We start from the raw sequence: 27149 nt of genomic DNA on the forward strand, positions 1-27149 counted from the left end.
GGTCACAATCTAGCAGCGACCGTCTCCTGGGCGGCGTGTGTTGCGAGGCTCGAGGAGGTTCTGCAGAGCAAAAGTGGGCGTTTCTGAATTTCTGGGCATTTTCAAACTGCTGGGTGTTTCTAAATCATGCAATCAAAATGATCCCCTTGACCTAACCCCACCCCTAAACCTACCATTACTATGCCATCAGCCAATCAGATAACATGGTCGAAAGACACCCCGATCTAGTAACGCCCATTACTTTGCTGCAGAGACCTATACTTGGGCTCGAGAGCAGTGTTAGCACAGCTAGCGCGAGGCTTCGTTCACTTCACTGAGAGTTAGCCGTTAGCCGCGAGCTCATTTTAGTGAGTGATCATGGCGGCGGTGCGCAGCCTGCGGGTGTCTGTGAAGTCCGAAAGCGCGTCCGAACGGTCAGAGTCAGACTCGGAATCAGACTCGGATCGAGATGCCCGGGAAGCGGAACCCATGGAGGTGGAGGAGGGAGAGCTGCAGCTGGAGTCCATCCCTGTTCGCCGAAGTTTAAAGGAGCTGCTGCCGGTGAGTTAGTCCGTAGGCCTCTTTCAAACCACGGCCTCGCGTAGTACAGTAAGCCGCTCGTTGGTGAAGCCGATGCGTTGTTGAGTTCAGAGCTAGGGTTCATCGCAGCACTATTCCTGCTTTTGAACAGGTTATGGTAATGAATTTATGGTGGGTTATAATCTATTTGCATAATGTGTAGACATGGTCTGTTGTTTCGGAGGATCTAGAGAAAGTGATGTAAATCTCTGGCCCAAGTTTCCAGATACTAACAGACTTTTCATTTGGCGCACTGTTATTCCTATACTAATTGGTTAATAACTGAAATTATTCTGGTCTAGTATGACAGTATAAAGCTGTATTGTGGAGAAAAGGTGATCACCTTGAATTTCAGACTAACTTGCGAAAAGCCTCTGTTGAATTTGCTGCTCACATGGATGTATGTATGATTAAAACTGTTTCCACAGGACACCAGCAGACGTTATGAAAATAAGGCCGGTACCTTTATCACTGGAATCGATGTCACGTCTAAGGTAAGTGTCAGCTGGTTGTGTGAATATATCAGCCGGTCTACTAATGTACCTGTTGTTCACAATATTTGTACATGTTCAGGAGGCCATTGAGAAAAAGGAGAAGCGAGCAAGAAGATTTCATTTTTGCGCTGAAGAAAATCTGCCTCAGAGAAATGTTGTTCTAGACCGGGATATGATGAAGAAAGGTAAGAATTCTTACATGGCTATAGCTCAATTTGATTTCAAGTCAGCATGAAATTGAAATTCACGCTGTGTTTTTTTCTAAATGCACAGTATAGATCATATTGTGAACAATTCATCCGTTTTAATTTATAGAAAAGTGCTTTGACCTTGTAATGTTTAATCAAAATGTCATGACTGGGCTTTTCCAGCAAATACATCGGCCTTGTCTTTGGTGACATTTTCAGGACTTCTCTGATCATTTAGTCCCCTTAAACATGTACTTGCGATATCACATTCATCTGCCTCCACTTTTGAGGAAACCCTTTTTCCTCGAAATGCTGAAGCCTGATTGAATCACTCTATTGCTTTGCAATAGCCAATGGCGTCCGAGCATTCGCCTGATTGGCTGGCTTAGCCGCTATATAAGCGATGTCGGGCACCAAAATATCTCAGAATCTTTCTCCTTCACCTGGAGCCTGTTTTTGCCGTTGACCTACGCGACTAGCGTAGTGATAGTGATCTCCTCTTGCATTCCGGCGGAGTACAAGATTACCGACAAGATGTATTTTTGCCGCATGTGTGGCAGGCCTGTACACAATCCTTGTGTGCATCTGGAAAGTCAACAGGCCTGCCACACATGCGGCAAAGAGACATCTTGTCGATAATCTTGTACTCCACCGGAAAGCAAGAGGGGATCGCTATCTGTGTCCACTCTAGGGGTCGACCGATTATCGGCCTGGCCGATTATTGGCACCGATATTAAGCATTTTTATGATAATCGGTATCGGTCATTTTCAAAACCGATGTGCCGATAAAATTATTTAATTTCGAAACGCGCTATTTGGCTCTGATGCAGCCTGTCTGAACTCACCACTCTGTGGCCTAGAGCAGTCTCCGCCCACCGCGCATCTGATTTGTTGAGAGTCAGGAGTCCGACCAATCAACGTGGAAGACTAAAGGCACTCTCACACCGAAAGCGCTTGCTAACTGGTGCTGCTTCATCACGCATCAGTTCTCTCTCAAAGGCAGCAGCAGACGTTGCTCAAGTTGCAATAAATTACAATCCACTACACTGAAGTTGTAAAAACCTCAATATTATCTATTTATGGTTTCCGAGATGGGGGAAACGCAGGGGGAATCGCGGAATCCAGTCATATAAATAGCATTTACTGTATAACGTGGAGTCACGGAATTAGTCAGAGTTTGGATGAATTAATCAAAAGTAGGTCAGTACACTTAAATCGACTCACAATATGGACTATCTGTAAACATTAAGCTGCAAAAAGACTATTTAAATATGAATTCTGCATGTTCGGCGTGTCTCTGTATATGTGAATGGCACAGACGCGCGGTTTTGACACACACACACACACACACACACTGGAGTGCGCGACGCTCGCGGTGTTTTCTGCATCTGCCATGTCACTAAATGAGGACATAAATATATGAACATCATCCCCAGAACTGCTCTGAGAGTTACTTCATGAGCATTTGACTGTTTCGTTTGAGTAAAACTATCGTCATATCATAAATGGGCTACAGAAACTTAAGAGGTCCTCATGGCAACCCGTCAAAATAAAAGTTCGGTTTATTTACTAATACTACTACAATTATTACAACTTTTGTTTAAAAGAACAATCATACAATACGCTATTTCTTCCATGTTTTAATTTGAATAGTAAACCCATTTGTTTGCCAAATTTGAGTTTAACTCATTTGATTAAAAGATAAATTAAATGAATGTTTTATGCCTTCATTTGCACTGCACTGTAAATGAAAACTAATGGAAATTACTGTCACATAGGCCAAGATTAAGATACTGTCACATAGTAAGATACTGTAAGAGTATGATGACGGAAATTGGGACATTTCAATAGGCTATTGAACCAAGTGTGCCTATAACAGGCTATTAGTGTTATAGTTTCATTAAAATAGTTGCGGTCTTCTTCGCAACTTCTACAATGGAGCTATGAAGACAATTAAATTATTTACACTTATTATATACATTGCGCTTTTTAAATTAATCAATTGATGTGCATTAGATGATGAATTGAATAGTCCCCTCTTGTAGGCTATGATTTAGTCAACCGAAAATAATTAATGAAGAATTATGAGAGGTTATGCTATTACACATACATTTCTAACATGTAAATTATTGAAGCCAAATACTTACATTTCCCCAAGCTGTTTAGCTTTAGTATTTAGTATTCATAGGCTTACTCACGAAGCATACAGTGGCCCCACTTTTAACTCTCTCTTTATATATTACCCTTATTGTAGATGGATGCATGGGGGAAGACAAGAGTAAGAAGTGCAACCAACACTAGGGAAGGCCATTTTTGTCAGAGCCCTTGTTATTCTTAATTTTGACATTCATTTTAATTTTTACACCAGACATATATATCGGTTCAATATATTGGTTATCGTCTACTTGGTCTGTAATAATCGGTATCGGCCCTGAAAAACACATATCGGTCGACCCCTAGTCCACTCTAGTCGCGTAGGTCAATGGCGAAAACAGGCTCCAGGTGAAGGAGAAAGATTCTGAGATATTTTGGCGCCCGACATCGCTTATATAGCGGCTAAGCCAGCCAATCAGGCGAATGCTCGGATGCCATTGGCTATTGCAAAGCAATAGAGTGATTCAATCAGGCTTCAGCATTTCGAGGAAAAAGGGTTTCTCCATACGTAATGTCTCATTCCCTCCTCTCAGGGAACCCAGGTTACATGAGTAACCGGAGACAAAACCCTTACATCTTAAAAGCTGGTGAACAACCATGTCCAGCCTACATTTTTAATTTTCAATAATTCAATTCAAGTTTATTTGTGTAGCGCTTTTCATGATGCAAATTTATATATATATATATAAGACTTAGGCAATGAACATTTTGTCAGAACAACTAATAAATTACGTTATTTTGTGAGAGAATCGTGATCTCCAATTTATATAAAAAAAGTTGTAATTCTCAATTTATCCAGAATCGTGCAGCTCTAGTTGTTTATTACTGTATATAGTTCATTAAAATAGAAGTTTAATATCATAAAGTATAAGTTGATTTCAAAATGCACCTACATTTTTTGCATTTTGTGTTTTTCAGTTATATAAAAGACTATTTTTCCCTATACATTTCATCATTGAGGATTATTTTATTTTTTTAAAGTCTAAAAATCTTGTCTCGTTCTCGTGAACCCAGTCTCGTGTCTCGTCTCGTGGGATAAGGGTCTCGTCACACCCCTAACCCTCAACGTTAGGTTGAGTAAATGATGACCCAGTGGTACTTGTTAGTGAATTATGCCTTAAAATCTCTCCCACTCTCTCTTTAGCGGTCCCAAAGATGCGTCTGGAAGCCCTACACATGAGTGGAGTTGATGAGATGAGCACTCAGGATATTTTTGGCTACTTTAAAGAGTATCCGCCTGCCCACATTGAGTGGATAGATGACATTTCCTGTAAGTACAGCCTCCCTGATATTACCACGCTCTCATAATTAAACATTGAATGCATACAAATCTGAATTGGAAACAGGAAAAGTTTTGTTTAAAGCTGGATTGTGGTGCTCATAGTCAAATCACACTGTTCCCAGGCAACGTGGTGTGGCTAGACGACATTACTTCAACCAGAGCTCTCATTAACTTGAGTCGAATGCCAGACAAAAAAGAGGTCACAAACACAGACAGCTCAAAACCATCTGAACTTTCAGACCAGCCGCAGAAAGGTTTATCTTCTCATTATACAAGTCCTGTTATTTCACTGTCTAACCTTGAAATAGATGCTCTGTTCCTCCAAATTTTGTGAAACAAAACTGTCACGTTGTTGCTGATCAGCTCGGCGAAACCATGGCTCTGATGATGATGATGATGAGGACGAGGAGGAAGGCGAGGTAGATGATGATGACGAAGATGAGGTGGTGAAAGCAGATAAGAGCAGGAGCAGTGATGGCAGTGAGGGTAAAGCTAGTGACATTGAGGAAGAGACCGAAAAGAAACCACAGGAAACTGCTGAGGTAAACTGTTAACATTCTAATATTTTGTTTAATATTTATTTTGATGTACCTTATATTTCATGCTTTGATCCCAGACAAGCCTGCTTTCCCAAGCAGAACGAGAGTCTCTTCTCCGGAATGATCTGCGACCCACAGTCAAGCCCTTCAAAGACAACAAGCTGTTATTGCGCTTTGCCACTCAGGGTGAGAAACACACTTCAGCATGTCGCCTACAAATAGAAGCAGTTGTGTCAGGAGCTCTTCATTACTCAACAATGATTACATCTGCAATGATACAGTGAAACAAATGTAACGGTCTTGGCTGTTTCTTTTTATCAGATGACAAAAAGGAGTTGGGTGCAGCCAGGAGAAGTCGGTACTACATGAAATATGGGAATCCAAACTATGGTGGCATGAAAGGCATTTTAAGTAACTCTTGGTAAGAAAAACTTGAATACAAAGTACAATGTGGCCATGGTTGTATTGTTGTTTTTTTTTGTTTTTGTATTTTTTTATACTTTATTTAGCAGTGAAAGTAAATAGAACAAAAGTGACAGAAAATACATTTATAATTTCAAATAAATGCATTCTATGTCCTGAAAAAAAGTCTCAGAAAAATATTCCATAAAAATATTAAGCAGCACAACTGTTGTCAACGTTGATAAAAATTAGAAATGTTTCTTGATCATCAAATCAGCATATTGGAATGATTTCTGCCAAAAAAAAAAAAAAAAATCAGCTTTGCCATCACAGGAATATATTATTTTAAAGTATATTCAAATAGAAAATGGCTGTTTTAAATTGCGATATTTTACAGTATTATTGTTTTTACTGAATTTCTGATAAAAAGCCTTGGTATGGAAGCCCGTTTTTCGCCACTGAATACATTTATTTTTTTTAAAAGGTAATTGCGACCTTTTTATCTCGCAATTCTGATTTTTATTTTCGCAATTTGCGGGAAAAAAAATCAAAACTGCAAATTTATATCTGGCAATTCTGACTTTATAACTCGCAATTGCGAGTTTATATCTCAAATTTCAGAGAAAAAAGTAAGAATTGCGAGGTGTGAACTCGCAATTATGAGGACGTCAGAATTGTGAGATGAAAAAGTCGCAATTACGTTTATTTTTTATTCAGTGGCGGGTTTCCATAGCCTTGTGATTGAGGTCTGCGCGGGACTGTTTTTTTAGTCCCACTCCCGCTAGGTTATATTCCGCACCCACCCGATCCCGCTATATTTTAATTTTTTCTTCACCCGCTGTCCGCTTAGAATAATTTTCTTCCTGACCCGACCGTTCCCGCTAAATTTAAATCTCGTGAGATTCTAGAAACATTTCAATTTCCACTAATGAAAGAGAGAGATAACAAATAAATTGTAGGTTTTTACAAAATTAGTATTTATTTGTATTCGTCTTGTCAACATGCTTTTAACATTTAGCTGTCAACACAATAGGAAAATGTGTTGCAGGAAAAAAAATGTAGGTACAAAAATTGTAGCCTATTTGTTATTTTTATTCAAAATACAAATGTAACATTTTTCTGTAAACACAGTAGGAAAAGTGTTGCTGAGAGAGAAAAAAGACATGTCATTTAAAATTATAAGCAAAACAACAAAACCGTTGAAGCCATTGCTAAATTAAATCACTTTTTAACCTAATTAAACAAAAAATGTCCCGACTTCGATTTCAACGATTTCAAGAAAATAAAGGCCTATAAATACATCAATAATATCTAATAATAAATTGAATGACATTAATGAAATGAATGAAAACCATTCATTTAGGCATTTATCACATCGCACAAAGGGTCATTTTTTTCCATCTGCGTCTATGACACACGAAAAAGACTCCCATACATCAGACTTGCCTGACGTGGGTTTCTTAACAGTAAACTGACCATGTTCCAGTCCATGTTGAACGTCTTTTAAGGACAGCGCATCCACACTTTGCTCTGCCATCCTTATTCGGTACAGCCCGCTCTGAGGACTGTTATGCAAATGCTGTGCACACAGACCTTGCAAATAAAATGCATGACGCAGAAAGCTGGTCCATGCGTGTAGCGTGTGCATAATAGTCCTGAGTGGTCAATAAGTAAAGGCAGATATGCTGTTCTGAAAGGAGTCGGGAAGGGGATATTTTTAGACCACCCGCTCCCGTTCAAATTATACCAGAGTTACCGACCGCTGCTGCGTTTTTTTCGGGAATTTAATCCCGTGACGCAAGAAATCTGGTCGGGTCCCGCGGGACAGCCGTGGGAATGCAGCCCTCTACCTTGTGATCATAAGAGACTTCCTTCAAAAATATTAACCCCTAACTTTTCAGGGGTAGTATAACTTTCTGAGCAGTTTTTAAACTTAATATTTTGTATATTTATATTCATCTGAAATTGTACATTTCTATAGGAAACGGAGGTATCACACACGCAGAATCCAGCGTGACATTCTGAAGACCAAAAAGTCTCTGATTGGAGACAGTATGGGACACACCCCACCTTACACTCATCGACACTCTGGTAAAACTCCCTTAAATAACAAGCTGACGTCTTTGTCTTAAGTTTTTTTTGTTGGTCTGTCAATTAAGCTCTTTTACTTTCTTAGCTGACCTGGTGAATCTACCAGAAGAGCCTATAGAAGAAGAGGAAGAAGAAGAGGAGGATGGAGAGGAAGACATGGATGCTGATGATAGAGTGGTGGAGTACAAAGATCGGGCAGACAGGGAACGGGGGCCACGGCTAGGGGAAGGTGGACTGCGTAGTCGTTTAGGAGGCCCGTCGCCTGCATCTTCAGATTCAGATGAGATGGACTACGATCTGGAACTGAAAATGATCTCAACGCCCTCTCCCAAAAAGAGTATGAAGATGACTATGTATGCCGACGAGGTAGAAACCAACCTTCGCAGTCTTCGGTGAGTCTTCAGTCCACACGGATTTGTATTTCATCTCTTGACCCTTATCCTGAAAAGATTTCATGATGATCAAGTTTTTTGATGGTAATTGTGTATTTTGTCTCTTTTACTGCCTTAGAAACTCCATACGGACTGAAACAAGTAGCAGTGTTAAGAGTCGCATTGGTGGTGGAGGAGGTGAAAGCTCGTCCAAGTCCACGTCAGACAAAGTGACAGATGTGAGGCAGTTACTGGAGGAGAAGAGGCAGGGACTCTCTCAGCAGAGATCACACCCCCCAGTGACTACAAGCGGCAAGACGGGTTAGTTATTGAGGGAACATAACAATTTTGATTTTATGTTTAGCATTCTAATATGCATTGAAGTTAGATTATCTTAATATAATAATATATTTTTTTTATATAAATACTTTGCCATCAAGTGCCCCTGGCCCCTAGATTGAAGATTATTAAAAAGTCTTAAATTCAGTTTGATCAAGTTTAAGGTCATTTAAGTAGTAATTATCTTAAATGGTATAACAATTGTTTTGGAAATGAGATATGACCTAATGTGATGATTAAAGTTCAGAAGGCTATGATTGAATTAAATAAATGTGAGCTCTGCATGTTCGGTCAAAATGTGGCACTGTTGCACATTCCACATTAAGAACAGTTCACGATCAATGAATTATGCGCATTTATGCCAATAGATTGCTTATGATTTACTGTTTATGAATTATAACTATTTTTAATGTTTATATTGTAATAAATTGTAGATGGTTTGTAAGTATGAATATTTTATTTCTATCTCTTTGAATGAGCTGCTGGAAGTAGTCAAGCATGGACATTTCAAAATGAAAATCCAAATGTATTTCGGGCTTGATTTATAATTTAAAGTCTGCAATCTAAAAAAAAAAAATTATGCTTTTAAAGCAGAAGTTAAATTTACTAAACTAAAAATGAAAATAAAAAAAGCACAGACTAATTGAGGAAAAAGGCTATTTTGATTAACCCATTGTACTATACAGTTAGTGCTGTCTTACAAATACACTTGTAGGTTTAAAATTCTACATGTCACATTTATTGCCCAACTACAAATATTTCAGCAAAATGTATATTTTGTCAGAGTTATTGCGCTCTGTTTGGCTCGTTCTAAATGAAGTCTGTGAAGTTTAGCGGAGAATAGCAAAGCAAAAGCTCATGGACTTCTGACAGCAAAATGGAAATATTTCCATGGCTTTCTAACATTTACAGATGGAGAATAGTCTATACCTGTGAAATGTAAGTAATGCATTAAGGAAAAGAGCACATCTCACACACATTATACAGCGCGAGTAGCATCTCAGCCTCACACGCAGCCTTTCTGTTAGAGCATCTGACTGGGCGAGCTCGAGCCTCTTTAAACGGAAACTATAAACTATAGCTAGCTACTATATCTTAAGAGTTTTTTGAAGCCCTTCATGTAAAGCTTGTCACATGTTTAAAACAAATTGTATTATGCACTTTCTCCACAGCAATTCTGTGTCCTCCCTAGATATTTTTTCAGATGCGCTCGTATTAAACTACTGTAGGCTATATCATATTAACGGTATTGCTTCATACCGTATCGCCTATAAAAAATATTGATATATCGTACAAACTCGATATACTGGCCATCCCTAGTCTGCATTATGCGTAAAACATTTCTTCCTTGATATAATTGGTATTTTGGTTACACAGACTGTATCTGGCATTTAATTCTACATCAAATCTTGTGGTTTCTCTTTGGGCCGACGGAAAGTCTAAAAACATTAACACATTCTAAATGGATTTTACTGATTTTGGCACAAACTTTCTTTAAAAGCATTATAATGTTTATGTATTGATATGCTGTTAAATAAAACAATTTCAATACATATGTATGTATTGGATAAAGAAATGTATTGATTATTGTAAAGTGCTTGCAGTTATCGTTTTGCATTCGAATGTGCCCCAGTGTGTTGAATTAAAAATAAATAATTTGTCATTAGAATATTTTACTTGAGATTCTGTGGGTTTGTTCTGTATGGATACAATATACATTTTTATTTGTTAAAAAAGGTCTTAAATTTGATTTTATCTTGTAACAAAAAGAGTGCTAAATCCACAGGAGTGCTTAATAAGTTTGAGCAATAAAAGGACACATTTTCTCTCCACAGATGTGAGACAGAGATTAGGCAAAAGACCACACTCTCCGGAGAGACGTCGCTCTGTCTCTCCAGTCATCTCTAGAAAGGCAGTGTCTCGAAGAGAGCCTTTGACAGATGTGCGCAGCCGACTCGGAGTGGCAAAACACGAGAGCCGCAGTCTCTACTCAGAGTCCCCGAAAGACAAGATAACAGGTATAGTTGGAGTCGATGCTCTTTTGGTTCTCTTCACATTATTTTTTTTCTAATACTAATAGTAATTGCTGTTTTCAGGAGGCCTGTGGAGCCGCCTCGGCCCATCTCATAGGGAAGATGGAGACAATGACAAGGCTTCTTCCCGAGCGTCTTCCTCAAGAGGAATAAGGCGACGAGATAACGAAGAATCTGACGGAGTTGATGACAAAGAAGAGGATGACTCTCAACTGCAGAAGATGTGGGGAGCAATGATCAAGCAGAAGGAGCAGCAGTCTAACAAGATGAAGAAAAGCCGTCTGGACAACTTGCCCTCGCTGCAGATTGAGATCAGTCGGGACAGCAGCAACGGCTCGGACAGTGACTCCTGATTGACTCCTTCTGTAGGAAGTGTGGGAATCGGAGGAATGATGAACGCTGTGGAAGAGAGTTGGAGAACATCTCTAGTAGACTGGGCCAAGTGACCCTGCCATGTATACTTTAACATTCCCACACTCCCACCTCTTGCCTGTCTACACACTCTGCAGATGTTTTCTTTAGTCCTCTCTCCAGGAACCAACTTTGAGAGTGTTATTTGGAACAAGAGAGGGCAGATTTTTTTTTTTTTTGTCATTTCAAAGACAGGGCAGTGGATGAGTCCCTCGCGTTTTGTTTTTTTTCAAAAGAAAATTATTTGGTTGTATTTAACAAATTGAGGGCCCATTTTTAATATCCAACGATGCACCAAGTTGACAAAAACAGTCCTGTGATTTGAAGTACTGACAGGAAGCGAAGTGATTGGATTTCTGTTAGCGATACATTTTTTTTTAAATCATGTCAGTGTGGTTGGTTTTTGTTCATGTTGCATTATTAAGACTGTCATATCACTGTGGATTTAATGTGGAGGATCTAATGGTCTGAGTTTTGTTTGTTTCTCTGGTGCAAGAATTTTATATATATATATATATATATATATATATATATATATATATATATATATATATATATATATATATATATATATATATATATATATATATATGAATGACCTGAATGGATCAGTGCTTCATTGTAAACAGTCCTGTGAGAGGGGCACATAATGTAGCCTATGTAAAGATAATTTTACCCCAAGGAATGGTCTCTACATTGCCTAAATATATGTGGTCAGTGAAACACAAGAAAAAGCACTGTATGTTGAATAAAAAAAATCTTTCTTTTTTCAGTGTTCATAAACCGTAAACGAACATTTGTATTTAATGCGCAGAAATATTAATAATATTCCTGAAATTAAAAAAAAAAGGATGGCGCGCAGCAAGGACCTTTATTTTGAAATCTACTGGCCCCACAAAACCAGAAGTGTTCTCGATCTGTACTCTAACATCCAGAATAACAGTCGGAAAATCTAGACCATTAACAATTTTGATTGAATAGAATTATTAACTAATTATTTACCGGTACTGACTTGAATATCGCTTCATGTAGAGTTCGTCTAACGTTATTCTTAAACTGCACAACAGCGAGCCGGAGGTGAGCGAACAGTCGCTAAACACGTCACCTTAACTCAAGTCATAATCCAGAGCCACGCAACTTAAGCTCGGGCTAATTATCAGACAAGTAGTGTAGAGATGCTGCCATCACATCATAGCGTCGATCTGTAGATGTTGACACATCTGGAGCTGTAATTGGGTGAGGGAAGATGCAACAGGTCCCGTACGGATCTGTGGATCGAGACAAGCCTCTCATCCGTGTGCCTTTCACCCGGTTGGCGGTGATCACAGTGTGTCTGCCTCTGCTCGGCCTCGTCGCCTGTATCGTGCTGGCTCTGCTCTACCACTACAAGGATGCGACCTACACACACTGCCCGGTGAGAACCACACCGTTACTGCTAGTCTCACATCCCCTCTGGGAATAACATTGTCCCATTGTAACAATATTCCCCCTAAAACGTGTGTATATATATATATATATATACACACACACACACACATACATATATGGGTACAATCATTTTAGACACTTCCAAACCTGTTGAAACAGAGATGGAAATAAAAAAAAAATTAAATACATGAATTATGTTTCCATTTTTGTTGACCGTTTTGGGAGTGCCTTCTTCTGTTCTAAAGGAGGAGGAGTCCCAATACTTTTGTCTATATGGTTTATGTACAAGTCACTGGTGTTTGGTGAGTTTTAGGCTCAAGGTCTGCATTTAAAGTCACACCAGAGGTGTTCAGCTGGGATCAGGCTTTCTGCAGACCAGTCAAGTTCTTCCACACTGACTCAATCATTTCTTTTTGAACCTTGCCTTATACACAGAGGCACTGTCATGTTAGAATAGAAAAGGGTCCTGTCCAAACTGTTGCTATAAAATTAGAAGCACACAATTCCCTAGAATATCATTATATGCTTAAACATTAAGATTTGTACTCATGGAAATTACTAAAGTAGTCAAACCTGTTCGTTAGAAGGGGGTTCAAATTGTGAAGAAATAGTTTGGAATTTGTTTGATTTTTGTCAACACTGTAATATGTACTTTGTTGTCAAATTATTAAATTGATGGAATCAGTGTACTGTTGTCTCAATTTATTCATTCATTGAACTGAATGTTAGATGTGTTAATATTTATAATAGTCATGTCATCGTTTTATATGTATACATACAGTATATCCAAACTAGACTTTGTTTTCTGACGAAAAGCTTCAGCGTTTTTTACTTGCCTGTGCAAAACTTGCAGTGACGTTGTAATAAAGCTCTTTTAAAAATCCTTCACAGGTTCCTAACTACCTCCCATCCATCAGCGCAGTCATCAGTCAGACACCAGAGCGCTATATCTGGCGTTTCAGCATCGGCCTGCATTCTGCTCCACGCTTTCTGGTAGCAGCAGCATATTTGAGCTTTTACCGCGGACACTTTTCCAGGAGGCTGACAGAGCAGCGTTTGAGTGCTCTCACATTCCTCTTAGCTTTAATTGAAAATGTAGGACTGCTTTTGATCACCTACGTATCCTCCAGTGAGTCCTACAGTAAGTGCCTTTTTGGACCGAAGCCCTGAGCTGAGAGCGCTTGCTGGATCGCTTAAATGTGGTTTTTATTATATTTTTATTGATTAGTTAAATGTGGCATGTTTGTAAATGGCTGGAGATGCAAAAATGTGCTTTTAAAGTTTTTACCTGTGTTGTAATTGTATGATGAGATTGTTTGATTTTTCTTTTTCAATTTGCCTTTTTTTTTCATTTAAAGCAAACCAACTCCCAGTAGTGTATTGTAGCTAAAAACTCTCATTACTCTAATACAAAAAATAATGAATTATCACGTAAATTGAAAATTATAAATTGTAAAGCATAATTTTAAGTATGCATTATAATAGTATTGATTTTGCTACTATGATGTATAGTACACTACCATATAAAACTTTGTGTGAGATTTTTGTTAATCATTTTGAATCACTTATGCTCACCCAGGCTGCATTTATTTGATAAAAAATACAGTAATATTGTGAAATATTATTGTCACTTAAAATAACTGTTTTCTATTTTAATATATTTTAATGAACTGTATTCCTGTGATGGCAAAGCTGAATTTTTAGCATCATTACTCCAGTCTTCAGTGTCACATGGTCCTTCAGAAATCATTGTAATATGCTGATATTATTATCATCGTGAAAAACAGTTGTGCTGTTTAATATTTTTGGTAAACGTAACACCTTTTTTCAATTTAATTTAAATTTTTTCTATGAATAGAACGTTGAAAGGAACAGTGTTTATTTGAAATAGAAATCTTTTGTAACATTATAAATGTCTTTACTGTCATTTTTGATCAATTTAATTCATTTAATAATTAATTTCTTTAAAAAAATCTTACTGACCCCAGACTTTTGAACGGTAGTGTATATTCACATCAACATTGAATTTATATTGATTTCAAAACAAAACAAAAAAAATAATAATAAAAAAGAATGTGTTTGAGGAGGATAATTTTCTTTACTTCAGTACACAATAACAAAACATGGATAAATTGTCAAGAAAATGTTGCTATGCAAAAACAGGTTTTATTTTCTAATAAAAAAAAGATATATATTTTTATATATATTACTTTTTACCTGCAAAACAAGCATTTTGTACATGGTTTTTAATGCTGCGTATGTACATGTGGTCCACAGGTGTCCATAAGACTGGCTTCATCTTGTTTATTGGCAGCTCCCTGTTCCACATGATGTGCACCTGCAGGCTGTGGTCCTTGATTGCCAAGTATTCCCTCAGTGCAGAGGTAATGATGACTTCTCTGTATTCTGGGCATGTACTTACTTGCCAACAGCTGTTACCAAAAACATAGCAGCAGAGGGCAGTATAAGCCAATATCATGTAATATGCATTACAACTATATAACTATAGCCCTGCTCTGACAAACACCACATTGCCTGGATTTCATTCATACTATACCGAACATACTTTTTTTTTAAAGTCGTGAAGTATGTTTCAAATCAAACATAGTACTGACTTGGACAGTTTAGCTTTTAAACAGTCCATGCATGCAAGCAAGTCCTTTTCTGATTGGATGAATCGAGCAAGTATGACCATTTTTAGATTCAGCTGGTACATTCACTTATAGTAATTATTCAGATGTATTCTTAACACCCCAGTGATCTTGACACCACGAGCACAGCTCTAATAAAAGGTGTTGCTTGTGCTGCTTGGTGAGAATCATGGGAGTTGACGTGTCAGAGACCGCAGTGTAGCTGTATATTTCTATTGCTGTGAAAGTGCAGCTGGGTTTGTGTGCTTTGGGGGAAGTGGTTGCTGTGCTTTCACAGAACCTCGTCCCACCTGCTTGCCCCACAGCATGTTGCAGAAGAGAACTGATGACATTGTGTGTCTTCTTTCTCCTTTTTCTCGTCTTTCTTCTCTCTTTCTCTACTGCATCTACCCAAACCCTGTTTGACATCAGGAGATGATGTCATACCGCCAGAAGCTCCGCCTCTTCCTCTTCAACGGTTTCTTCTGTCTGTTGGCTTTTTACTTCTACAAGCGGCACAACACAGACTGTGAAGCAGGAAGTGAGTGCAACGTCTTCGCCGCTCTATGTCATTCACCCCACCCATGTCCACTCAATACTTGTTCCATTTTGGTGATTTTACATGCTTAACATGAACTTGCAAATTCGGTAACACTTTAGTATTGGGACCAGTTCTCACTATTAACTAGTTACTTATTAGCATGCCTATTATTAGCATGTTGGCTGTTTATTAGTGCTTATAAAGCACATAAACTGTATGGCCATATTCTACATCCATAATCCTACCCAATACCTAAACTTAACAACTACCTTACTAACTGTTGATAAACAGTAATTGGGAGTTTAAGCAGGCAAAAGTCATAGTTAATAGTGAGAACTGGACCTTAAAATAAAGTTTGAAGTTCTTAAAGGGATAGTTCACCCCAAAAACTGTTGTTCAAAACCAGTATGTTTTTAAAGAAAAGTCTCTAACTTATGTTAGCAGAGGCTGCATTTATTTGATCAAAAGTACAGTAAAAACAGTAATATTGTGAAATAGTATTACAATTTAAAGTAACTGTTTTATATATTTGAATTTATTTTAAAATGTCATTTATTTCTGTGATGCGAAGCTGAATTTTTCATTGTCGCGTGATCCCTCAGAAATCGTTCTAATATATTGATTTGCTGCTCAAGAAATATTTCTTATAATTACAAATGTTGAAAACTGTCGTGCCGCTTAGTATTTTTTGTGAAAAACCATTATCATGTAAAGTTTCTTTGATTCAAAAGAACAGCGTTTATTTGAAGTTATTAATACATTTTCTGTAACAATTTCAAATATATTCTTATCAAATTAATAAATCCTTGCTGAATAAAAGTGTTAATTTCTTTAAAAAATAAAATTGACTTCAAACCTTTGAATGATAGCATACATTTGTAATCATCATTAACCTGTTTTAGGCTTTATGTTGATCTTTTCCTTTGTTAAATGTAATCTTCATCAAATCTCAAATGTAGTATCCATTTTTCATATTGTACCCAAAAATGAAAAATTGCTGACAATGTACTCAGACTCAGGCCATCCAAGATGTTGATGAGTTTGTTTCTTCATCAGAATAGATTTGGTGAAATTTAACATTATATCACTTGTTCACCAGTGAATCCTCTCCAGTGAATGGGTGCCGTCAGAATGAGAGTCCAAACAGCTGATAAAAACATCACAATAATCCACACAACTCCAGTTCATCAGTTAACAACATCTCGTCGTCTCTCATTCTGACGGCACCCATTCACTGCAGAGGATCCTATGGTGAGCGAGTGATGTAATGCTAATTTTTTCCAAATCTGTTCCGATTAAGAAATCTTCTTCTACATCTAAATAATCTACATCTTAGCTAGCCTCAGTGTGAATACATGTTCATTTTTGGGCCGAATAATGCCTTTAAGTTAAATAATAGTCATTTCTGTTGTCTCTCTATGGCAGTTTACACATGCTTTGCTCTGTGTGAGTATCTGGTGGTGCTGTCCAACATGGCCTTCCACATGACTGCCTACTGGGACTTTGGAGGTAAGGAGGTGATGGTTGCAACACCTCCAGAGGGAAAGCGCTTCTGACACAGGAAGTGAATACTTGCATCATCTCCTTGAAACTTGAGACACTAGGGCTCTGAGGTTTAGGTTCGACACTGATTAAGCGAAGACTGTTCACAGCTTCACATATGGTGTTTTAACTCAGTTACTTTAAAAATTCAATACAGTTGTTTGAAAGATTATTGTCAATGCTGTGTTACATTTTGAGCGATTACATTGTTTATGGAACGGCTGATTCATTACTTTAAATACATTTATTTTACTTGTTTATTAAAATGTGAAATGCCATGTCTGTCTCTTTCTAATTGGTTTGTCAGGGTCATACATTGGTTTCACTCGAAATGATGTGAAGTTTAAAATATTTGCTTATTATTTGTTAAATATTTGCAAGTGTAAAAGTAACTCTGAGCTCTGAGGAGAGATGATGGACTTTGATGTTGTGTCGGTTGGTTTGCAGCTGCTGTTTCACAAGTGCTGCATTGAGCTTAAACACACTGACTGCTCACGCTACTGAAAGACATTTAGTTCAGTCACACCAGACATTTCTCTCTTCCTTTGTAAACGCTAATGTCAATCATGTGAAAAGTCATTTTAAACTGCCTTTTGCACAGCATTTCTTGTGTACCTTTAGTGGCTAGAGAGCATCATTAAGTTTGTACATATTTCTGTGGTCAAATGTAGAGCGGTTTTTGATTGTGAACAACATGGCCCCTTAGGACGCATTTCAAATATGATGTTGCCATTGGTTGAATGAGAAAACTGGTACAGTGCAATATGACAGACTCTTTTCATCGATCAACATGATTGCATATAATAATGATGTACCAAAATACTGTTTTTAAATTGGTGTCAAATAAATATTTGGATGATAAGTAGTGGATCATATCTGACATTAGCACATGCGTTTTTACTGGATATATTGGTAACCTATTCATTAATGGCTGATGTTAAAGATTTTTTATTTATTGGTATTGGAATAATTATTTTTTAAGGTTCATTTTAAGGTGTCCTTGTATAAGTGTAATAATACAATTAAGTACTAAATAATATTTATTACTATAGGGATAGGGTTGGATTTGGTAAGATAAGTTGCTTGTAATTATTTATAATTTACTTTTATTACTAAAGTAAGTAAATGTAACTGTCAGGGTGCACACAGCAGGGAGGAACAAGGAACACGCATACGAGGATGTAACTCAACAAAAGACTTTACTTAGGAGGGGAGGGCAGGGCAGACATCAAACACCGGGGAGTAACGAGTAGACCAGACGACGTGGCACTACACAGACAGGACTTAAATACTAGGCTAATTAACTCAAACACATCTGGAAACGAATAATCTACTAATGACATAACGAGGACAGGAAACAAACCAAATATGGGCATAGAAACACATGGCACATGTGGAAAAACAAGACACACACAACAGAGGACTGACAGTGACAAGTACACTCAAATAAAGTGTTTTCTTAGTTTTTCATTCTATACATCATTTAATTTTCTGATGCTTCAATTCAGTTGTAGCATGACAAATGATTGATTTTTTTTTGTTGGCAAAATTGGAAACAGTTTTAATTCCATTTTATATTAATTTAATATGTTTTATAGCAATTTTGTAAGAAATTAATTTTGATCAGCCCACATTATTTAAATTTGTTTTATATATTATAAGAAAGAGGTTGCAGATTGGAGTTCCTTTTGTGTAGAAAGAAATGCAGTGTAGTATAAAATCTTCACAAATAACCTGCGTTTTTCTTCTTTTATTTTCACTTCTTCATTTCAAAATATATATCAGGAAAAGATGGCCATTATATAGCAGAATTGCTGTTAGTGAGGCTCAAAGCAAAACTTTACACAGGAACGGGCAAACAATTGAATGAAACTAAGCTGACAAAAGAGGCACTGTTAGCGCATGGAAAACAAACAGAGGTACCAGGAGCTAATTTCATAGTCAAATCAGGCAACAAAGAGGGGCGATTTCTGGTCATGCAGGAAAAAGCACCGATAATGAGTGACGACAACAACAGAAATAGATAGGATGACTAGTAAGAGTTAAAACTAAATGTCATTCTGATGCCAAATTGGGAGTGTTGTTTATTTACTCACTGATAAAGGACGCTTGCATGCAGAAGAGCACTAAAGGAAATCCCTTCTCCAGCATTCCTGATGGTCCAAATTCACTAACCAGCTCTGACCTTTTCAAAAAGTTAGTTTAAGCAGAATCTAACAGACAGGTAGTTAAAGGGATACAATTCTGTTATCTCGCCCCTGTTGTTCCAGACCTGTACATTGTAGATTTATGGACCCCATTGACATTTATTGTGTGGACAAAATGGTTATTCCAAAAATCTTTTGAGTCATACAGGTTTGCAACAACATGAGAGTGAGTAAATCATGTCATTTTTGCTAACACACACTTTTACTTTCTTTCTTGGTCAGATTTAACACTAATATGGATTATAAAGAAAAGAGTGGACGCTTCAGTATAGTTGAAATATGTTCCAGTGAACTTTGACTTGTCTTAACAGTGTTGTGTCATTATCACAATCCGATAGGGAAATGATCTGGCACACTGTATTTAAATACACTATAACTGCTTCCTCTTTTAATCTGTAAATTTGTATGACTGGATGTTTTTAAATAAAAGAATTTGCTGAAATTGTATCTAGCAGTACTATGGACTTATTCTTTGTTTCAAGACTCATACTAAAGTTTTTCTTTAAAGAAATTCATACTTTTATCGAGCAAGGATGCATTTAATTGATCAAAGTTGACATTAAAGACATGTAGAATACAAAACATTTCTATATATTAAAGAATGCTGGGGAAAAACTTAATTTTCACAAAAATATTAAGCAGCACAACTGTTTTAAATGTTTCTTGAGCACTAAATCAGCATATTAAAATGATTTCTGAAGGATTATGTGACACTGAAGACTGGAGTAATGATGCTGAAAATGCAGCTTTGCCAATACAAAAATAAATTACATTTTAAAATCATAATATTTCACAATATTACTGTTTTTACTGTATTTTTAATCAAATAAACACAGCCTTGGTGAGCATAAGAGACTTCTTCAAATCTGCTGGAAACTGGCACAGAAAGTAACTTTCTTACAAATGATGTGATAAAATTACAAACATAACACTGATAGAAATAACTACAATCCAGAACTGTAGTAGGATGTTAAAATAAAGCAGTTTGAATTTTATTAGGATACATTTTTTTATCAAAATGCAAAACAACATTTTATTAGTTTGTATAAATTACAAATTGATAAATGTTTATATAAAATCGGCTTTGGGTAATGACCTCTGAAGGTTTAAAGGATGTCACAAGGTGTCTCTTTTGTTTAGTGAGGCAAAAATGCATACAAGACAAATGGTCAAATGAAAAATAAAATGAATGATTCAAGAAGCTGAGGCAAGATATGGAGATTTTGAAATCTGGAAATCCATAGAAGTGTAAATGATGTCCTCTGTTTTCAGGAGGAATAAAACATTTCTATGGGACAAGACCATTCATTTGTGAGACTGACTGACTGTAGCATCCACACAACTCTCAGCTGAATTATTCAATGCTTGAAAAGTATTGCTTTCACATGACTTTGGGATTTCTCATACATTTATAGAAAGGCACTGTAATACAATCATCTAAACAAAACAAATGTGATCATTTAAAGCTTGTTGATAAATAAGTTTGAGTTATATAATAATGAGAATAATGAGTTTTGAAATCTACAAGCTGAACTCGATCATTGGCCAATTGAAAGCTTCCTTCCTTTTCGTTAATGGCTCATTTAGGATTGTGCTAATTAAATCGACACAAGCTGCTCCCAAATCAGTCATCAAGTGAAGAAAGTGCCTTGTTTTCTAAAAAGGTTCTGAAGCCCCACCCTGGATCGCTGAGGAAGAAAAGAATGAAGAGTTGAAGGCACAGTGCATGCTGGGACCTCTGTTTCCTGAAGGGACTGCCAGACAGTTTCACTTAAAGCATGTTCAAAAACAGAATTCCTGGTAAAAAACTACATTACCCATGATTCTGCACAAAATATCCACCAATCAGAGAATTACGACAAGCAAATGAGGTTCCACCCACTCCCATAAAGCATGCATATATATTTGTACATATAAGCATTAAACATAAAATATGTTGTTTCTACATAAACATACAATCAATAGCCTATATTTTACTTTCTCTTGTTTTAAGTTGGATTGTTATATACAATGCTTCATGGGATTGTAGTTCTTTCCCTCATTAAAGCAGTTAAATACACATTCTTGTATCTTTGTCTATTTTCAAATCCTTTTTTTTTTTTTTTTGCTTCAAATCATTCGTTGTGATTTACCTCATAGCTGGTTGCTTTGGTTCATGGTTTAAAACTCTGGCTTTTGAAATAGTAAGCAGTCACACTTGCGCTACATTTTTTCTGTTGATATCAATTTTCACGCACAAGCACTGCGTTTTAAAGATGCTGTGTCAAAGTGCATGCAGCTTTTAGAGTCTCAAAACCCTGCTTTGTTCCCTTTACATTCAGTGTCTTGAACGTAAGAACGCATTCTGTGTGAACGACTACCATATTTATAGATCGCTAATGACACTAAAGGCCTGTGCTCAAGGACACTCCAAACACAGAACAGATGCATTGGGCATAAAAGCTGTATTATATTAGTACTATTAAATTCTCAGATAGTTTTTTTGTAAAAAGAAAAAAAAAAACAATAAAAAGAAAAAAAAAAAACTTCCTCTATACTGTGTATGTATTTCTAAGATACCAGAAGATGGTATCAAACTGTTTAGTGGTCTAATGAAATTCCAAAACACACTCTCTCCCCTTAAAATTCTATGAAAAAAAAAACAGTAGGGTTCTCAGTACAGTGTAAAAACCCAATATTTTACTTAATCTTACATTTCTCTAATTTCACAGATTAAGGCTGTGTTTCTTGGTCACTGAAGATCTATTATTCCTAACATTTCTACATGTAATTCAATTAAAATACCTCTATCCTCTCTGTATTTTCAGAGGAGTACACATGGCTTCTTTGGAGCCACAGTTTGAGGACTGAGGAAGGCACGCACTGCGTCTGCAAACACGTCCTTGATGCCGTCCTGGCTGAGTGCCGAACACTCCAGGTACTTGACGGCGTGGATTTGGCGAGCTAGAGCCTGGCCCTGCTGGTGCGTGATGGGCGCCTGGTTCTGCTCCTTTAGCTTCTTCAGCACATCCGCATCGCTGCGAAGATCGCTCTTGGTCCCCACCAGCAGGATGGGCACGCTGGGACAGTGGTGCGTTACCTCTGGGTGCCACTTGTGCTTGATGTTCTCATAGGACGGGGGGCTGGAGATGGAGAAGCAGATGATGAAGATGTTGGTCTGAGGGTAGGACAGCGTGCGAAGGCGGTCGTACTCCTCCTGGCCTGCTGTGTCCCACAGATTGAGGCTGATGGTGCGGCCGTCCACGGTGACTTGGGAGCTGTAGTTGTCGAACACGGTGGGAATGTACTCTTTGGGGAACGCGCCGGTCGTGTACGAGATGAGCAGGCAGGTTTTACCCACTGCTCCGTCCCCCACCACCACACACTTGATGCTCTGCATGATAGAAAGGTGACCACTCAACTTCAGCAGTCTGCAGAGAAAGAGACACCACTCTATGTTAGAGGACAACATGGAAACACAGTGCTTAGAAGAATAAAAGAATAGATAAATGCGCAATATATTGATACCATACACAGTTATCGAGCTGATATTAGAAGTTTTTTTTTAACATTTATTCATATTGGCTGATATTGGGTGTTTAATTTTAAAATGAATCTTCAAAAACACAAATAACATTACATATCATCCTTAGCGAAACTCTTAACTTAATATACACGTAACTATACAATATTATAATACAATACAAATGTCTTGCACAAAAATTTGGTCCAAAAAAAGGAAGTCAAACAGTATGTTTTTAAACAGCCATTATGTTTTTGTTTTGTTTTTCTTAATTTTATTTTAAAGTTTTAGTGATTTTTCTTGTGTTCTTTTGCCATATTTATTTAATAATTTATTTACATATATATGTTTGTTTATTCAAATTAAAGTCACTGAATTTTTACATACATTAGTCTTGGTGTTAACAGTAACGCTATCAAATTATTAATCGTGATTAATTGCATCCAAAATAAAAGCTTAAGTTTACATAATATATGTGTGTACTGTGTATATTTATTATGTATATGTATCTACACTTATTTATATATATATATATGCAAAACACTATACTATAAATCTTAATATTATAACAAAATGAAAAAAAAAATTTAATTATAAAAATAATTATCAACATATAGGCTTCAACCATAATTTAACTTTAATATCAGTGTTATAATTTAATATAAGTGCACATACATATTTCTAAATGTCCGAATGTACAGTATGAATAGATTGTTGGAAAGAAAGATTTAAACATGCAAAGAGAGGGACAATAGAAAATGTTTCACAAGAACCTCTAGTTGTTTGTGTTCATGCAAATTTGTAGCATGTTGAGGTCATTTGGGCTTTTATAAAACAATGTTTTGAATATACAGTCAGCCTCCCTTAGTTCCTTCTACTTCCCTTTGCAGTTTTATTGATAAACTGTGTATATATCATAACACGAATTCCCACTTGTAAATTAGGGGATTATTCACCTCAGAAATGCACAAAAACAAGAGCTTTTGTCCTCCATCTTTCTTTTCACTTTCCATTTGGGACGTATTCAATGGAAATATGACCAATTTGGGTCATAAAATGACTCAAATTGCTCTCTGATTGAGATTTTCTAAATCATGTACGCCGGAAAATGTCAAAACAAAAAAACTGACTGAATTCACATATCTGTAGATATTCAACATTTGTGAAAGTATGTGCAAAGTCAACATGGGTAATTACTGTTTTTGTGGAAAAGGAGCTGGAAAGTAGATTTACTGACCAGTTTTATCCGTTACATCAGAGACCTGAATGAAGTGCTGTCAGCAAAGCACTTTCTAAAATATTTTTAAACAGCTGTTTGGGACTTTTTAGTGTTATTGTCTGTTAATTTTTGGTACTCGATAGGCTGTTTCCCCAATAGTTTGATCATGATATCCAAGCCATCTTGCTTGAAGCAAATGTGAGGCCGATGTGTATTCTCGCACAGCAACTGAGAACTGTGGAGTTACGACCGAAAAGCTCAGTTCTCTCTTTCTTTCTCCCTTATTCCAAGAGTCTGGCAGATGTTTGACCCCAGGAGAAAGGACTGAGATGGACTCTGCCCAATCTCCAGAGACGCTCAGAGAAAGAAATACTCCGAGCCCTGCCCTCCTCTGCAAGGCGTTAGCCAATGTGGTTAGTGAACCAAGAGCTCAAAGAAACAGAACTGACAGCTCAGTCTGGGTGGAGTCTGTCCTGTCACTTACAGCACAGCTTTGTCATATCACAATACCGATGGTTAGCAGCAAAACTGCTCAGTGTTATACAAAATGGAGAAAAACAAGTGCAATAGAATTCTATTGACTATTTTTTTTTATATATATATACAGCTTAACTGTGTGAAATTCATACTTGGGGTAGGTTTCAAGTCATGTTGTAGAGTTTCAGTACTTAATATAATATTTTAAGATTCAACCATCAGAAAACCTGTAATGGTTGACGACTACTCTGAATATTGTCTATAGTGGTTATGGCCCTGTTCAAATATCATTTTTAAGTTTATCACACTTTATCACTGAGCCGATTGACACAAATCACATGTAAGCCAACAGAGGAACAGGCAATCCTGAAGGCCACTAGTTTTTGGCAGCAAAAGGAGAACTTATACTAGATTGCAAAGTATGCAGAAAGAAATCAAAACTAGAAGTGGTCAGTTACATTTATCCATTCTTACTGAATCTAGAATTTAGAATCTTTCATCATAAACTAAAACTAAGGTGTTACTGTCAGAGGGATTGTAATTGCACACTAATTACTCTGTATTTCCTCCACTTAAGCAGGTGAAAATAATTTTAAAAAACAATTGATCATGGGAACTGTCACCACAAATTATGACACAGCAAGTCACCATCTTTCCAGTGACTCACCACAGAAAAGTGTGCCTCAGTGAGCCCCTTGTGTCATTCAAGATATTCAGCTGTTTTGTAACAGTATTTTCACATTAGGAAGTTAACAATAACGACTCTGAGTGTGGAAGATCCTCTCACAGATGGGCTATTATTCTGGCTAACTAGAATGACTGTGGTAGGTTAGTAAAATATGCTAAAGAAAATAAGACTTCTCTAATGGAAACTGCTATTTGGTTCGGAAATAGATAAATATCCCAACTTCTGCATGGCTCTGTTGGATTTTAAAATGAGGATGTTTCTCAGTTCCTCATTCCCTCTGAGAAAATGAATGGGAAATTATGCAAATTTGGAGAGAAAGAAAAAAGGCAGTTGGGTTTTCCAAAGGACCATATTATGTTTCAACAAGCGCAACCAAATTTTCACAGAAAGGTCTTCACACCAGGAGGTTACGTTTTGTGATAATATAGGCTATAATGTACATTACAAGACATCTTTGTTTCCATACATATAATTTGTACTCTCCTTTATGAGTTTCTCATCAGTAGCCTACTTAAATTCAAAGTGGTCAAAATTGTCATGAACTCGTAGCTGGAGGTTGTAGCTATAGTTTGGCATCATTATGAATTGAGTTAAAAATTGAAGACAGAAATTTGACATTTATTCGCATAGAACGGTACTTGTCAATACTCTTAATTACGGTGCTCTGTGTTATTCTATGGGAGTGGCCCCTATTCCTGCTCTCTGATTTAGAACTCGAGCATAGTTTATTCATCTAGCCGCGGTCGAAAGCGAGAACATTACAGCAAATGTAGCAAAATCTCACACGTTCCAAATTCTAAATCTGCCTCTGCGCAATTTCTCTTCAATAAACCAGGAATGAATAAACAGGAATGAATAAACGCAGAAATGTGTTGTCTAACAAACTGTAATCTATATATCACAGGACTACATACGATTTTTAAACAAACATATCTTACCAAACATATCAGATGCTCTTGAGGACCGTAATCCCGCTGCTGTGGAAGTTATTGTTGAAGTCAGTAGGACGTGAGTGTGTTCACCCCTCAGAGAGGAAGTTAATGTCTTAACGGCATATTTGAGGAAGTTTACCGAAGTAAATGTGGCTATGACAATGTTTAAGAGGGCGTAACAGTCTGTCTACACTGTAAGTAAGCGCTGACAGCTCTGTTGATAGCTCCGTTCTGGTTTTGTAGTTTGCAGTGTAGAGCATATATATGCATCACAGGGAATCATCACAACCGCACACTCGAGATGAAACTACCTGAACTAAGGAGGAGCCGTGAGAATATCGACTTGAATCATACATAGTCGTGGGCTTATCATTTCCCATCAAAATTACTACTACAAATGTTAACATTTAAATGAATAATTTACCCAAAACTGGGCCCATATCGTTGATATCATTCTTCTTGGGGCAGAACAAAAATATAAGTTTTGAATAATGTTCAGGCTGCTCTCTTCCCTCCCTTACGAAAACGAATAACCACTTTTACTACAAAAAACATGGTTAAACTACAGTTAGTATAGTAAACCCATGCTTAATTTGTGGTTACCATGGTTTAACTGCATCTTTTTGTGGTTTTATTTGTGGTACAACCATGGTTCATTTTCCTAAGGGATACTATGAAAGTGGATAGGAATGTGGCTGTGGTGCAATAAGAACAAAACAAACAAAAAAGCTCTTTCAGTTGTGTATGTAACTTTGATTTGGTAGTAATTGTATGGTGCACTGCTATAAAGTTACCATTTATTGCTACATAATAAATAAATAAAGATATGCATGAGTAGGCTAATAATGACCATTTTTATTTGAATGAAACTATCCTTTTATCGTTTATATGAATTTTCATGTAAAAAGGCTTTCATGTCTTTGTTTTTTGTATCCCACCCATAGATAGATAGATAGATAGATAGATAGATAGATAGATAGATAGATAGATAGATAGATAGATAGATAGATAGATAGATAGATAGATAGATAGATAGATAGATAGATAGATAGATAGATAGATAGATATCAGTACTGGGCTAAATTTATGTATCAGAATTTGAACACATCAAAGGTTATGTT

General features: G+C 37.0%; 3 protein-coding genes across 4 annotated transcripts; 2 read left to right on the forward strand and 1 right to left on the reverse strand.

The window, feature by feature from the left end:
• Positions 1-244: 244 nt before the first annotated feature.
• LOC306855698 (nuclear cap-binding protein subunit 3-like) lies at positions 245-11330 on the forward strand. Its single transcript, XM_079394508.1, has 13 exons — positions 245-540; positions 987-1052; positions 1132-1237; positions 4539-4664; positions 4799-4930; positions 5040-5218; positions 5293-5401; positions 5537-5636; positions 7599-7708; positions 7794-8100; positions 8219-8400; positions 10254-10436; positions 10515-11330. Exons 1-13 carry the CDS (start codon positions 358-360, stop codon positions 10802-10804), a joined length of 2073 nt encoding a protein of 690 aa, XP_079250634.1. The 5' UTR covers positions 245-357; the 3' UTR covers positions 10805-11330.
• Positions 11331-11533: 203 nt separating this feature from the next.
• Positions 11534-19656, forward strand: LOC306856312 (post-GPI attachment to proteins factor 2-like). The gene is made up of 5 exons (XM_079395508.1): positions 11534-12276; positions 13182-13431; positions 14568-14674; positions 15353-15461; positions 16887-19656. The coding sequence occupies exons 1-5, from the start codon at positions 12109-12111 to the stop codon at positions 17015-17017; spliced, it is 765 nt and encodes a 254-aa protein (XP_079251634.1). The 5' UTR covers positions 11534-12108; the 3' UTR covers positions 17018-19656.
• Positions 19657-19732: 76 nt separating this feature from the next.
• LOC306856313 (rho-related GTP-binding protein RhoG-like) lies at positions 19733-26261 on the reverse strand. 2 transcript variants are annotated; one of them, XM_079395510.1, is made up of 3 exons: positions 26035-26261; positions 21995-22620; positions 19734-20898 (listed from the first exon to the last, which is right to left on the reverse strand). In XM_079395510.1, exon 2 carries the CDS (start codon positions 22587-22589, stop codon positions 22014-22016), a length of 576 nt encoding a protein of 191 aa, XP_079251636.1. In that variant the 5' UTR covers positions 22590-22620; positions 26035-26261; the 3' UTR covers positions 19734-20898; positions 21995-22013. The 2 variants fall into 2 exon arrangements, with proteins under 2 accessions (XP_079251635.1, XP_079251636.1); XM_079395509.1 differs by having other exon boundaries at positions 19733-22620.
• Between the last annotated feature and the right edge of the window lie 888 nt (positions 26262-27149).

This window comes from Barbus barbus (assembly GCF_936440315.1).
Source record: "Barbus barbus genome assembly, chromosome: 36".
Lineage (NCBI taxonomy): Eukaryota > Metazoa > Chordata > Actinopteri > Cypriniformes > Cyprinidae > Barbus > Barbus barbus.

Bases quoted from the DNA above. Each gene is read 5' to 3' on its own strand.
- LOC306855698 (XM_079394508.1), top strand. From the start codon at position 358: ATGGCGGCGGTGCGCAGCCTGCGGGTGTCTGTGAAGTCCGAAAGCGCG. The intron at 541-986 runs GTGAGTTAGTCC...CTGTTTCCACAG, and splicing joins GTTTAAAGGAGCTGCTGCCG to GACACCAGCAGACGTTATGA. The intron at 4,931-5,039 runs GTTTATCTTCTC...GTTGCTGATCAG, and splicing joins TTCAGACCAGCCGCAGAAAG to CTCGGCGAAACCATGGCTCT.
- LOC306856312 (XM_079395508.1), top strand. From the start codon at position 12,109: ATGCAACAGGTCCCGTACGGATCTGTGGATCGAGACAAGCCTCTCATC. The intron at 14,675-15,352 runs GTAATGATGACT...GTTTGACATCAG, and splicing joins AGTATTCCCTCAGTGCAGAG to GAGATGATGTCATACCGCCA. The intron at 15,462-16,886 runs GTGAGTGCAACG...TCTCTATGGCAG, and splicing joins CACAGACTGTGAAGCAGGAA to TTTACACATGCTTTGCTCTG.
- LOC306856313 (XM_079395509.1), bottom strand. From the start codon at position 22,589: ATGCAGAGCATCAAGTGTGTGGTGGTGGGGGACGGAGCAGTGGGTAAA.